Source organism: Plodia interpunctella, chromosome 2, assembly GCF_027563975.2.
Source record: "Plodia interpunctella isolate USDA-ARS_2022_Savannah chromosome 2, ilPloInte3.2, whole genome shotgun sequence".
NCBI lineage: Eukaryota > Metazoa > Arthropoda > Insecta > Lepidoptera > Pyralidae > Plodia > Plodia interpunctella.
In genome coordinates this window covers 849,540-864,445 of record NC_071295.1, presented here as the reverse complement: position 1 = coordinate 864,445, position 14,906 = coordinate 849,540, and the positions used below count along the sequence as shown (strand labels likewise).

The 14,906-nt window shown below is 34.4% G+C and overlaps 1 protein-coding gene across 1 annotated transcript in view; it reads left to right on the top strand.

The window, feature by feature from the left end:
- LOC128675963 (uncharacterized protein) overlaps window positions 1-13,758 on the top strand; it is a 109,941-nt gene extending 96,183 nt beyond the window's left edge. Inside the window, exons 10-12 of the mRNA XM_053755823.1 lie at window positions 390-495; window positions 5,940-6,083; window positions 6,248-13,758. Coding sequence (XP_053611798.1) covers window positions 390-495; window positions 5,940-6,083; window positions 6,248-6,865 — 868 coding nt within the window. The 3' untranslated portion in view covers window positions 6,866-13,758. The remainder of the gene's footprint in view (window positions 1-389; window positions 496-5,939; window positions 6,084-6,247) is intronic.
- Window positions 13,759-14,906: the final 1,148 nt, after the last annotated feature.

Sequence of the window (14,906 nt, the reverse complement as noted above, 5' to 3'; positions counted from 1 at the left end):
CTGTGAAAACTACTATACTTAACTCAGTTTTAAGCTAAGCAAAAATGTCCGTTGATTATCAGCCCTTACTTAGTGTGGTTGGAGCTACGGACTATAATATATAAATAACTTAATATCAATCAAACAAATAAAGATACAAAGCAAAAAAAGAGGAAAAGTGAGTATATAATACTCACTTTTCCTTGGTACTTGGTACAATAGGAAAAAACTTTTTAACTGTGGTCAGAAAATGGCTATTTTGAGTAGCTTACAGAACAGAACTTCCGACCGCGTACTGTGAGATTGTAGAATGAGCACACCTGCCATGGTTTTCCCCAGTGGGCCGTATGCCTGTTTGCTTGCTCAGTAGTATAAAAAGGGCACTCTGTTAAAAACAATGTTTGTTGCAGGTTGTTCCTCCAGTCCCCAGCAAATCCTGACCTGCTGTATATAATATTCTTCTGTCACACGCAGCTAACAGTCACGTTGCTACTCTGTTTTATTTTTGGAAGTAAGGTAAGAATATTCTTCCTAAATTATATGCTTATATATGCGGTTATTTTTCGAAATATTGCTATTATTTATCTGTTCCCAGTTGTTCTACTTTTTATATTAATTTGCTCAATAGAACTTGTGGGAACAAATCCATTTAAATGTAAAAGATTTACGGCAGGGTAAAACGTTTCACTTTACTTTTGTGAATTCCTGTCTTTCCTTGAAGACACATATGTTACTAAATACAATGCAGTGTTACCCGTTTTAATTATGAAAAAAATAATTACGTTTCTATGCACAATAGCGCCATCTACAAGCACCATTGTCTATCAGACTTTTTAACCGAATCCTGCGGGAATCGCGTACATTCGCGATAAAAAGTGCCCCGTGTGTTAATCCAAGTATCAACAACCTCACTCAAATTTCATAAAAATTGGTCAAAGTCCTTCATACTCAACCATAACCGTAACATACACACTCACAAACTTTCACATTTACAATATTATTGCGATTAATTTTAACATTGTATGTACAATCATTACAACGTCAGCTTTTAATCAGCGATTGAATTTAGCCATATTTATTCGAAAATGCGAGTCATTGTTGCAACGTGGCAAATAATGACGCGTAATTTGTGGCTTATGGTTTTAGAATAGGACCACTCCATATCCTCCCCTGGATGTCGTATAAGGCGATTAAGGGACACTGTATCATTAGCATCTCATAGACAACAATTGCATTCCAAACGAGGTTTGACGTCAGGCAGGGCGCAGGCTGTCCAAGTCTTAAAAATTTAAGACTTACGCTGATCCTGGGCGTCGCGGCATCACGGCCCTGAAAGCAACACATTATAGTTTAGTGTTTACGTACAAGACGATAAATTAATAGTTATAACCTCACAATTTGATATTAGAAACATCACAATTTGTGTTAGCACTGAAAAATTTTACTCGCACATAGATGTTACTTAGCTGACTCCGCGATAAAATTTACCAGAGCACAGATGGGATTACGTCCAGTTTATGCCCGAAAGGTCAGGCGAAAACCCATCTGAAGGATGGGTTCGCGTGACTGTTTGGGCAGAAACTGGGCAAACAACGGGCGTATTAAACCCAACGTTATAGCGTACTAAAAAATGTGATCCTTATAGCCCTATAGAGGTGAAGTTTAAAATTTTGACGTAAATCAAAATTTATTTTCAAGTTACAAAAGCGAACTTGTCATGTTTCACAGAAGCTTTTATTATCGTAGGATGTCTTGTGTTGCATGACAAAAAATGTACGTGCAGTGCCGAGGAGTTCCCTCATCTGGAGCCGATCTTAGATGCACCATCAGATCATGCATAAATTATATCATTGCAACTTCCAACATTCCAACTTAATCGGTTGAAAGTATTTTATTAGAGGAGAATTATCTTTCTATCAAAGTCTCTTAATATAGGACCCTTCTAAAGTGGCAAAATATGCATGCAGATTATATCAAATTGTACCTATATATCTAAGTATATGAAGCGATGGTGGTGTAATGGTTAACGTGCACAGACGCCCGCTTGTGGATCGAAAGGTCCCAGGTTCGAATCCTACTCGTGTCACATGAGTTTGTATACCAGTTAACTCATGTATAGTAGATTTCATCGCCCACCATTTGCTTCCGGTGATCATCGTGAGGAAACCTGCACACTTGCTGATTATCAACTTGTGTGTGAAGTGGAGAAGGCAATGGCAAACCACTCCATTAATAATGCACAAGAAAGTTGTTGTGTGTGTTTCATTTCACGTAATGACCGCGACCCTCAGCCATGAGGAATACGACTATGAAGAAGAAGTATATGAATAACCTTTTACGAGTACGACAGATCGTTGGAACTGAGCCTAATGGGATGAAGCTAATATGGCAAGCGCGCAGCACATAGGAAATGGGCAGCTATCTAAGAATGTTGGCTGTGGAGAGCTGACATGGCCCAAATCTTGTTTCGAGTACCAGTATTCGAGTATAAGAGGCTAAGTAGAACATAAATAAAGAAGGTTTCTTTATCTAGTCCGCGTGTTTTCTGTTGCATTTGGAGCTGTGACGCCTTGAAACTCGTTATCAGCGTTAGAAATAAACTATATATTTTTTTAAGATAAATAAATATTTATATAATAAATATATTAGGACAAATCACACAGACTGAGCTAGCCCCAAAGTAAGTTCGAGACTTGTGTTATGGGATACTAACTTAACGTTACTATATTTTATAACAAATACATATAGATCAACATCCAAGACCTGGGCCAATTAAAATTAAAAAAAGGTTATTTAAAAGTTAAGTGTATATATACATAACACATATACAGGATTACTGGTATCAAAGGCAAAACCTCCTAAAGAGTACTTGAATATATGAAAATAATCAACATTTTATTCTACGACTTTTCGTAATTCGTAGATTTATTTTTTCATATTCAAATTCAAATCATTTATTCAGAAATTAGACCTTCACAGGCACTTTTTCTCGTCAATTTTTATATTTATAGTTATTTCTCACAAGCTACAAACTACTGGCATTTCGGAATGACCACTGCTGAGAAGAAATGCCGAAAGAGCTCATTCGAACTCATTTGAACAGTGTTGGTATATATAACCTATCATGCCAGATCGGCTTACCATTATTGTTTCTTACAATGTTTTTTTTCCCTAATAATATATAAAAGTACATAATGTACATTAGTCAAAAGGTATATCAAAACAGGTTAATACAATCTAATTTGCGATTCTACACATTTTAACTCTATGTAATAGCCAAGCAATACGAGACAGTACACTAGTGTCATGTATCGGAATCGAACATAGAGTTAACGTTATAGAAACGAAATTAAAACTAAAAAAGGAACATGTATTTATTACGTTTATACAAAAGTCGTAGAACAAAAGATGTTAGTCTCTATGTGTCCTTGGAAGGTTATGCGTTAGATACCAGTAACCCTGTATATTATTGTGGAAACTTGAGCTACTAGGTCGCAATCTGTATCTAAGTTGATTGTAAATGTTTGGTCAGAGAGTGAAGTGTGATTTTGCATGACACTGACGTGACGACAACCACACCGCTATGTGTTCGGTTAGCTGTGTCTGACATGGCTTTTATTTTCAAATGCCTTAAGGCGATTTGATTATTTGACAGATGAGCAGTGGTAAAGTGCTTGCCTCTGAACCGAGAGGTCGGGTCATGATGGAAAATGATCTTTTTCTGATTGGCCTGGGGTCTTGGATGTTTATCTATATATGTATATGTTATAAAATATATTTTAGTTGAGTTAGTTTCCCTATCACAAGTCTAGAACTTACTTTGGGGCTAGCTCAATCTGTGTGATTTGTCCTAACAAGAAAAAAAAAAGTCGGACACTTATCTGTTAGTAATTTATTCATTCATATCGAGTGTGTTATTGCTAAAGTTGGTGATAGATTTAAAGTGTTAGTGTGTTAGTACACTCAAAACGAAAGAAGCGGTGTCTCACTGCGAATCGAATCGATAGTGAGAGAATCCAATTTATATACCTTTGTTATTAACTTTATATCTCTAATAATAAGAACCTAGTTACCATTAGCTATAATATTTTCATGATTAGCGCTACCTAGTATATTAATATCTTATGGTTAAGAAGCTTTATACACACATCTTATGGATTATAATTGAGAACGGTATTATATTATGCATATTATTTACTCATTATTTGATTGTAGTTAGTTTTGTGCATTAAATCTGTATTATTATTATAAAGAGATAAGCGTTTGTGAGTTTTCATGTTTGAGGGTAATCTCCGAAATTACCGATCCGATTTCAAAAATTCTTTCACCATTAGTAAGCTACTTTATCCAAGATTGCTATAGGCTATATTTTATCTCAAAATTCCCAAGGGAGCGAAACTCCGGGCAACATCAAGTGAATAAATAAAGCCACTTCACCGTCAGACATCGTGAACAGAAATAACTGCCAGCCGTTGCGGTTTAGAGATTCAAAGCCGCTGCTTTTGAATTATTAAATATTATACCGTTTCAAGAGTAGTTTAGCATGAATTAAATATACAAATCAATATTTGAATAGTTTCATATCGTTCGGAATTAAGGGGCGACTTGATTTTAAATGCTACCGCAATTATTTTATTTGTAATTATTTATTTACTCAGGCGCCAAATTTTGGAGGCCAAGATCCGCTTAGGGATCTGTCTGAGAGTCTGCGGATTAAGTTTATTAATAATTAATTCATAATAATTATGTGTCAGTTAAAATTTCATAAATAGCAGCCCGTTCCGGCTACGTTCGGGGAAAACCATAATAAATTATACAAACCTAAACCTTATTCAGGACCTTGTCTATTGGCGAAAGCCATACGAAAATCCGTCCTGTTATTTTTGAGTTTATCCTGCTCATACAGAGTAGACATGACAGAATAGACTTCTTTTTATCATATTAAAGGATTATGGCATTCTTTTTATCATATTAAAGGATTGAAAACATTGTCCCAATCACAAATTGTAGATACATCATTGAAAAGATTGAGAAAAATTCCACATTAAACAAATAAAAATAAGTCATGTACACGCTATATACATTAAAGTAGCATGTATTTCGTAATTTTAAATAAAGCGTATAAGCTATTGTACAAAATACTGTAACTAGTCCAAAACGTAAGTAAAAATTTATATTATATAATTTTTATATTACATATGTTCATATTATTTATAGCCTCACGTTTTTGTGTCCTGTGATCAAAGACTCTGTTACTTTCAACTTCCATAATCACAAACAGGGCAGTATTTTTATGAGCATCGTCGATTTCAGAATACTCTAATAATATGTATACGCCTGATTTGTTTTATTCATAAAGGATTTATTTTTAACGGAAATATTGGAAAACGCTATTTTTAGATATTAAAATGAAGGAATAAGAATTCTTGTACCATTCGTCAAAATTTATTTCTATTGCGATCATTTAGGTAACTGAACTGGTACCTGTATTTTAACATTTCTTCAAGATCGAAACACATTAAAACTAGAAATAAAGCCTATTGAAAGGCAATCACTGAATATGCTTGGAACGCCATGGATGTCAAGCGCGTATTGTCTATTTACGTAGCTAACCGTTTTGCCATTCTAAATTAATATTTATCAATACAATACCGCAGTGGTCGTTCGCAAAGGTGTAATATTTACGTCGAGTTGAAATTCCGCGTAGGCGAATTTCAGCTTTGTATTCAAATATTGTTAAGCAACTTTTTCACCATTATTCACTAGCATTACAATTTCCCAAAAGCTTTGTATATGAGGGCAAAGTTGTTATTTACCAACGCGAAATTCTGACGCAACATAATAATTACACGTACGCGCTCATCCAAACACGAAATGGTTTTTATTCCTTAGAATCACTTTGCTCCTAATTACACGTCTCGTAAATAAGACATATTTATTAATCTAGTTTTGTCTATCAGGCATATATGGTGTACAAAGGGCATGGCAAGGATGACCGTGAGAAGACTGGCAAGTTCAGATCCAGGCCTGCAGAGTCCACCTACACCATGACCACGAACAGAAGCGCTAGATTCTGTGATAATATGAGCGAGAGAGAATTAGAGGTATGTACTTACGTATATCATTACAATTTTTCATTATTCTTGCCGTGATAAGTTGATGTTGGTGATCTAAATTTGTTCTTACGTGCTCCAACAATCAACAGATTTGCTGCTCTAATTGTCTTAATTACTTCCAGTGTCATCTTTAACAATTATTCTTTTTACAGGAGGAGTTCAGAAAAATCTGCAACCAATTGGAGAAGTTACGCGAAAGATGCGGTACGTACACAATAGTAGCACGGCGCATCACGTCAATGCAGGACGCGGCTGCTATCCACGACCGCAAACCAGCAGTGTCAGACTCGGCTCCACTCAAACTGAATACTGTATTCAGTGCTGTTGCTGACCGCCTCATGTGCACGGTAACACCAGCCGAGGAATCAAGCAGTAGTGGAAGAGACCTACCTTTCGAAGCTCCACCAGCGTACAGACATAAAACATTCAGTCCAAGTAAAAGCGTTGAAGTCAGCAACGCAGAACAGAGTCAAACTGATGTTACTGTCACAACCGATTCTCCAAAACGTAGAACTGATGGAGAAGACACTGAAGAAAAACAAAACGGTGTTTTTAAAATATCAGGTGAAGCTAATTGTAGTGATATTAGGCCACCAGACGTTGCTAGTCAAAACGGTTTTAATAATAAAAGTGAAAAGACCAGTGAATCTAAATCTAGTACGGGTAGTACGGAGACTGTTAGAGGGGTCAGATCAGGACACGCGAGAACACATGCTATTATAATTAACTTAGATGATAAAAGTCGTTTCACTGAAGAAGTCACTGTTTAATACTCTGTTTATTTCAAAGACTGTACTTATGTTCCCTGTAGAATATGTATATTGTAATGTAAGGATAGCTTGGTTTCATTTTTATTTGAAACTAGATTTATGACTTTAGATATTTAGAAATTAGGCCTACAGAGGCTTTTCCACGTCATATTCTAAATTAAATAATATTTACGAAAGCTATAAACTTTTAGTTCCAGGAGTGTCTGTGCGCACATCATTCGAATATATGAATAAAATCGTAATATATGAATATCTTGTTATTCAAATTAAGCGATATCCATAGTTTTTATTCAAATATATTATTCAAAGTTTTTATCCACCTATTTAAAAATATAAGCGATTTCGTTCGTCCGGAACAAAATGTATATAACAATTTCAATGTTAAATCATGAAGTATTATACTCTAAATGCAATACGAATTCTATAAAAAAATCATTATTATAAGTAGAATACGCGCGCATAATGTACATACTACTACTTGACCTTCTAATCGTGACGACAGACAAGTCAAGTTAAAATCTTTTCTCATAAGATACCTCTAGGTGGCTACTCACGGTGCGTAATTCCGCGCATGGCCGATGACCTACGACCACACGGCGCAGACATAGCTCTTCCTATGATCCGAGATGATGCGTGTATCTATCATCATTAAAATGTTAAAAGTGAAAGTGTAAGAAAGAAGTTGCCGACTTGCTATGGATGTGGTGCACTGCTAAAAACGTTTCTCTGCTGACAGACGAGATCCTTCGGTACATCGTTGGTTGGTTGGCCGCGTCCGTCCGCGATATTGTGTATCGTGGGAAGCCAAATTAAGTTCATATTGTATATTAATATGCTAGTCTTTACTGTGATGCATAGATTAAAATATTAGGTAAGTGTAAATAGGACGGATTTAGGTGGAAAGCTGGTTGGTCTGTCAGTCTTAATACTTTTCATAAATTGCTTGATAAACTTTAGTCATCACATTTTCAATTGTCATAGTTATTTTGTAGTTCCTTGTCGGGTATCACTAAGAAAGAAATTTTAACTTCATATGCGGTAACTGAGACACGCATAGTCTTGGCTGCTGATAGGCCACGATAGCATTCCCAAAGAGGATTCACGTCAGTCATACGGCCGGTTGTAAAACCACGGCCAAATCTTTAAAATTCATTGTTTGTGTGGACCTTTTTGGATTTGCAGCATCACAGCCACCAATACAACCGAGAACACGTCAAAATGAGATAGTAAAAACACTGGGGAAAAATCGTCGTTCTCCGGAATTCCCGCGACTCGAAAACGCCCTCTCTAATGCACAATAATGATCAAATCAATCATAATTGTGTTGTATTCTGAAAGTGGCACTCCATCAGAATCCCAATTATCACATCCAGAACTACTCGTATATTGCTATAGAAAATTACATTTTGACTAGATATTTCATATTTCTCAAGACAGAACTTTCAGCAATATCTAGTTTTCAAACATGTGAGTTGATGTATGCGTTGACTTTCCACCTGAATACGGTCATAGTTTTGAAAATGCATATCAGATTACTTCCTTCTTGTTGGCTATGACAATGATACTGAGACTAAATATAGGTCGCTAGTGCCAGTGTGAATAGCATCACAGTTTAACAAGTTACGTTGGTTATACTGAGGAAGGAGCGTGCCATGTCTATTGTTACAACTTGTGAGACGACGTAGATTGGTACGTACTGTGGCACTGCTTTACTTTTAATGAGTTTGTGCCAGAATTTCATTTATGTTTTAGTGCTGTTTCGCATTTCCTTTGTGTGTGGTGTGTGACAATACGGCAGGCTTATGGACTAAAATTACTTACAATTATTTTAGTTTAATTTTTTGTGCTTTAGCTAGTTGTAGCTTCATGTAATATAATATTTTATATTATGAAGATTTGGGTACGTTGAACCAGTCAACTTTGACGTTAACTTGCGCGATAAAACGTAAAATATGCCATTTTATCTAAACGACGGTGGTGTGCAGGATAAAGTTAGCGTCAAAGTTGACTGATACAACTCACTCTTAATGTCTTGGAAGACTTGAGTTAAACACAATTAATTCCTCATTTGTCCCAATATTTGGTGCCACATTCTTCATACTTTAAGTACTCGTGTATCTGGGTTATCTAAAATTATAGGCAAATTTACATTACACACTATTGCGTAACGAGTCAACGTGTATTGCGTACTCAACCCTTTATTTGTATAAATAATTACATAATTAGTTGCTACATGCTTCGTCAAAACGTACCTATACAGAAAAGTATCTGGCACAAGCTTCGTCAAAATATATAACAGTTAAAACAGCAAGAAGCTTCGTCAAAATGTTAACATGAAGAAATCTGCAACATGCTTCGTCAAAAAGTTAATTAATCAATGAGACCCCTCCGAGCCGAACCCGGCCCGAAGGTCCCCATAATGCTAGCATGCATTACCGCGTTGAATTGCTAAGGAGAGCCAGGAACAATATAGAGCGTCTATCATTGGATCGCTCGAAAATCCGATTGCGTAGTTCGTTTAACTTCTTTTGTTTGTCGCAAGGGAAAACCTGCAATGTACTTACGTCGAAAACGCAAAGCCAAACTGTTTGCCGGTATTTTATAGATGGTCTTATTTCTTTTTCTAGTCTAAAGTGATAACATTTCAATAATTTCCCCAATCCCGAAAGTCCTGAAAACTGTTTTATCCCTCCGGGATAAAAAGTACCCTTTGTGTTTTTCCAGGTTATATTAATAATAAATAATAAATAAATAAATATATTAGGACAAATCACACAGATTGAGCTAGCCCCAAAGTAAGTTCGAGACTTGTGTTACGGGATACTAACTCAACGATACTATATTTTATAACAAATACATATATAGATAAACATCCAAGACCCGGGCCAATCAGAAAAAGATCATTTTCCATCATGACCCGACCGGGGATCGAACCCGGGACCTCTCGGTTCAGAGGGAAGCACTTTACCACTTCGCCACCGAGGTCGTCTATTATATATTCTACCCATATACTTTTCATAATAATCCCTTCAGTAGATTTTACGTGAAAGAGTAAAAAACTTACACATAATTATACAAATACACACATCATCACCAACTTTCGTATTTATAATATTATAATAGAATAAAATAGCACCCGTGTCGCATCTGTCTGTGTGAATGCGATAAACACAAAAACTACCGAACGGATTTTTCTACGGTTTTCACCAACAGATAGTCTGATTTCTTAGGAAGATTGAAGTCTATTATGGTTTGTACGAGTACAAAGCCGGGGCGTGGCACTAGCTGTAAATAAAAGTCAAATTGTAACTTCTTGAAACTTATTCAAATGCATTTAAGCATATTTTAATATTATATCCTTTGATATAAACAATATGCTAAGTTTTCATCCTTGACTCTCCTATATAATGAGTATAAATCCATAATTCCACTTTACGAAGCAGTAATATCTTCGAACTTGTAAAGAATTCCTTTGACATGTATAAAGTTGAGTTATCAGGAATGCCAGACAGTACTCCGTTAAATTTCTTTCATCTTTTCATCTTGCTGGGGATAGTTTCGAAAATTTATACTCTGATACAATATTGAACTTGGTGTTATTAATTTCGCTGCATTAAGTAAACTTCTCAGAAAAAATAGACCTGATTAATGATATGTTGCCAATGAAATTTTAAAACTTCATTCCTTTATGCGTAAATAATCTTTGTGAAGTTCATTGATGTGACGATTTTTTAATTTAACCGATTGATTTTCTTTTCTTTTTTTTTTTTGATCAATGGTGGAATGCGACAAGCGAAACGTCAAAATAAAAATGACAGCTCATGTACTTGAGAAAATATGGCGTCGATCAATCGCGAAATTACTTTTTTCGTTAAAAAAGCGTAAATAAACAATACTTAGATGAATAAAAGCACTGAAACACTACGTAATTCTACCCAATATTCTGTATATACGACTCAAAAATTGGGACAAAGTTGAGACAAATGAGGATTATTAAAAAATAATTTATATTTCTTGACATTTCCTAAACTTGCCGTCCTCGAAAAATTATGATTGTGATTAGTCCGATTTTTTGAAAATCTGTCTAATGCGTGGCATTTTAATAAATTATTTGCTAATATTATATATAGTAATTTTGAAACTAATTCAGATTTATGTATATAACTATTTATTATTCACTAGGTATATTATTAATTTTTGTAGAAATAAATTGTTTCCTTTAGCAAAAAAAATATGAACGGGACGGGCTTTTGTTTATTACAAGAACTTATAGGTTATAAAAAAAGTTGTTCATGTAAATGATTTTACTTTTTATAATTTTTTTAATATATTATATTACATACAAAATAAATTAAGAAATTGAATACATATATAGGTAATACATAATTTAAGAGTAAGTATATCTATATTGTAATATATTTAGCAATAATGAAAGACATTTAGTGAATATATTTTTGTAAATAAAAATTAGTATCAAATTGTAAAATATTAAGTAATTAAATATTTTGCTTTATCTTATGTAGCAATAAATATATGTATTTATTTATGTTCCTATAGTAAAATGTGAAATAAGAACACCCGGGGCGAACTTGTCAAACTGATGGAGCGGCAACACTCTGCCTCGACGCAACATAGCGCAACGGAGATATGAGACCCTCAAAACGGTATGAAACTGAATCATTTACTGATTAAGGAATACTGTTTCCCTCGGCCCGCGTAAACTATCTTATGCCTGATTCACACTATTGTTAAACTCTGATACCTACGCGGATACAAGTGCTCTTATTTACCGCAATGGAAAGTCAGCAATGTATACCGAATTCGTTAAAGTTTGGCGAATTGTTCACAGATTGAGTGAACCTGATTAACTAGCTATATAGTTTTCTTTTATAAAAATTGCATTCTTGAAGAATGTAATATCTATGGGGAAATTCTTTGATAATATGATTCAATCACTTTACAAGAGGACGGCAACAATTCAGCAGTAGGTACAGTCAACCACACAAATCTGTTTACACAAATTCGATGCAATTTCGCCCCAAATACCGCGACATGCAATTAATATACCAACATTTGTATAATTATACTCACTTTTTTGATCTCCATCACAATTGTTATCAAATAATAATTTTTTTTATAGCTTCCGCAATTTTTGTACATATTTCCTGTGAATTCTTCAGTCTTCCTAAATAAAACATAACGCTTTATATCAAAATGATATACTGAAATGTCATTACATAATATTAATGTTAAAATCCAGTATAAAATACATGTAAAATAATTTTTAACTAAATAAAAATGTAGTTATTTATAATAATTTGTAAATATCTACTCTTTAAAAATATTGTTGATATACATAAACATTGTAATATAACGTATTTTGTATATTATAATGAGATATACTCGTAATGCTTGAAATTTATCATGGAAGTACGATAAATGATGGATGAAACGCAAAAGAACTCTTTGGTTGAGACTCCACCAAAATTGTGTTGTACAATTTTTTGACAAACAAAAAGATAATCATTTTATACAATATTATTAATAAAATAATTAATAAAATGTTAACATCATTGTTTAAAATATTATTGTTTGAGATCTAGCCGTAGTTCGCTCTGCACAGCATAGCGTGTGGCAGCTCAGACTTCCCTTCTGAGCTGCCGTACAAAAGGTTTCTCAATTAGTTAGTCTCACTATATATATGATGGCTTTAATATATGTACCAATTTTTAACAGCAGGTTTTCGTGACGAAATAGAACTTGCTCTATTTGTGCCGGAAAAAAATTGTCGTTTTTGTCATACCTATAGCCGACCGAAACTATGAAAACGTGAGTTTCGGCTGAAACCGAAGCCGAATTTTTGGCTCTCGGATATTTTCCTTTTTTTTTCAAATAAAAAATACATTTTTTTAATTTCACCTCAAACAACTATTAATGCATAAATTAAATTATTTATTATGGGCTGTTTCAGCTGAATTATTATGACCGAAACTAAATTATAGTGCCGAAACCAAAGCCATAAGACTCACTGCCTTTTACAAGCTTTCATTTAACTTGCAATACCATTTGACGACCTCGGTGGCGCAGTGGTAAGATTCTTGCCACTGAACCGAGAGGTCCCGGGTTCGATACCGGTCCCGGTCGGGTCATGATGGAAAGTGATCTTTTTCTGATTGGCCCGGGTCTTGGATGTTTATCTATATATGTATTTATTATAAAATATAGTATCGTTGAGTCAGTATCCCATAACACAAGTCTCGAACTTACTTTGGGGCTAGCTCAATCTGTGTGATTAAAAAAAAAAAAAAACTTATTGAAAAAAATATGTTTGGGTAGAATCTTATAATTCGGTTTTGAAGCTGCTATATCCAACCGACTGAGCTAAAAATTTGTACTCTCATTTAGTTTGGATGACAATGCATTATTATAATAAGCTTGATCTGATGGTGCATCCACAAAAGGGAAAAATCCCGAGGGAACACCTCAACAGTTTCGTTATATGGAATTAATTCTTTTTCACGCATTGAATACAATATAAGATCCAACCACAGATATAAGAACATATTGTTCTAACATAATATAATGTACTAACTGACAACAATACAAGCTATACAATATGTCTTTTTGTAATAACCTATTTCTCAATATTTTTATTATTATCCTGCACTGAGCATATTGTGAAAATACGGCTGGTTCTTAAACAGCTTCATAAAGAAACTCAACGAATAGGACAAGTGTTCATATTGCTCCGCCCTTAGCGGGTCCACAATCCGTCATTTCTTGTATTTCCACATATAAGTTGCAATAATATAGATATTAAGCTATTACCTGGTTTCTACTGCGTGCTTGTGTATGTATGTCCTCGACGCTGATGTTGACTATCTAATAAACAAGTTAAATAAAGCACCGTTTTTCCTTTTATCTCCTTTGTAGATAACATAAAAGCATATTGGATTTTTTCTTGTTATCCTACAAGCCTAAGAGGAATGTATTTTAGTCGAACAGGCAAACAGGCTGGGCATGTTATATATAATAAATAAAGTTATCCAGCGCATCTGTCTATAGGTGAAGGACTATACATATTTTTAACAAAAAATTTAATGGAGTACGTTAACTTTCAATGTATGAAATCGTACATTCAAGATTAGTAATTGACTTTAAAAAGTTAATGTTAGTCATCCGAACGTATAATTATAAAAGATATATGCCAATAATAGCTTGCTAGCTAGTAGTTTGTAGCTTTGGTAAACATCATTTAATTTAGAATATGACGTGAAAAAGTGCCTGTGAAGGCCTGATTTCTGAATAAATGATTTGATTTTGATTTAGCAATTATTCTAGTTTGTAAATTAGTTTAATTGGTGTTGCTAGAATTAAATATTACCACACAGTGTTACATGTTGATTGGCAGATTCAATTTGCAATGGTTTGGTGGTGAGGGCAGGTGGGTTGTAATCACGAAGATTGCCGAAGTTTACAACTACGTAAGACACGCGTCAATGATTTTACAATACTTAAGGTTAGGCCTTCGATTTTCTCAATTCTTGGCTCTGTCTACCCGGTAAAGCGGGATAGGATACAGAATTTACATTTAATTTAATATTAAATTATAAAATAATATTTTACCTCTCGTAGTTATATCAAACACCAAGTTTAATGAGCGAAAATATGGACTTCCGCGTAAATTATGAAGACCAGCGATGCGTTTATTTTGCTGTCACATCAAGGCAATATGTTTCCCAAAAAGGACTCAAAATTATATTAATGTCAAAACAATGATATTGTCAAGTCTAGCACAAATCTTCTTTTCATAGTCGTATTCCTCGTGGCAATGGCATGAAACGTGGAATGAAACACACAACAACCTTTTTGGCACTATTAATTACCTTGTCTATTTCATACAATAGATGATAAAATGTCAACAAGTGAGCTAAGTTTCCTAACGATGTTTTCTATCACCGGAAGCAAGCGGTGGTCGATGAGATATCACATACATGAGTCAGATTGATATGTAAAATCATATCATGAGTGGGATTTGAAC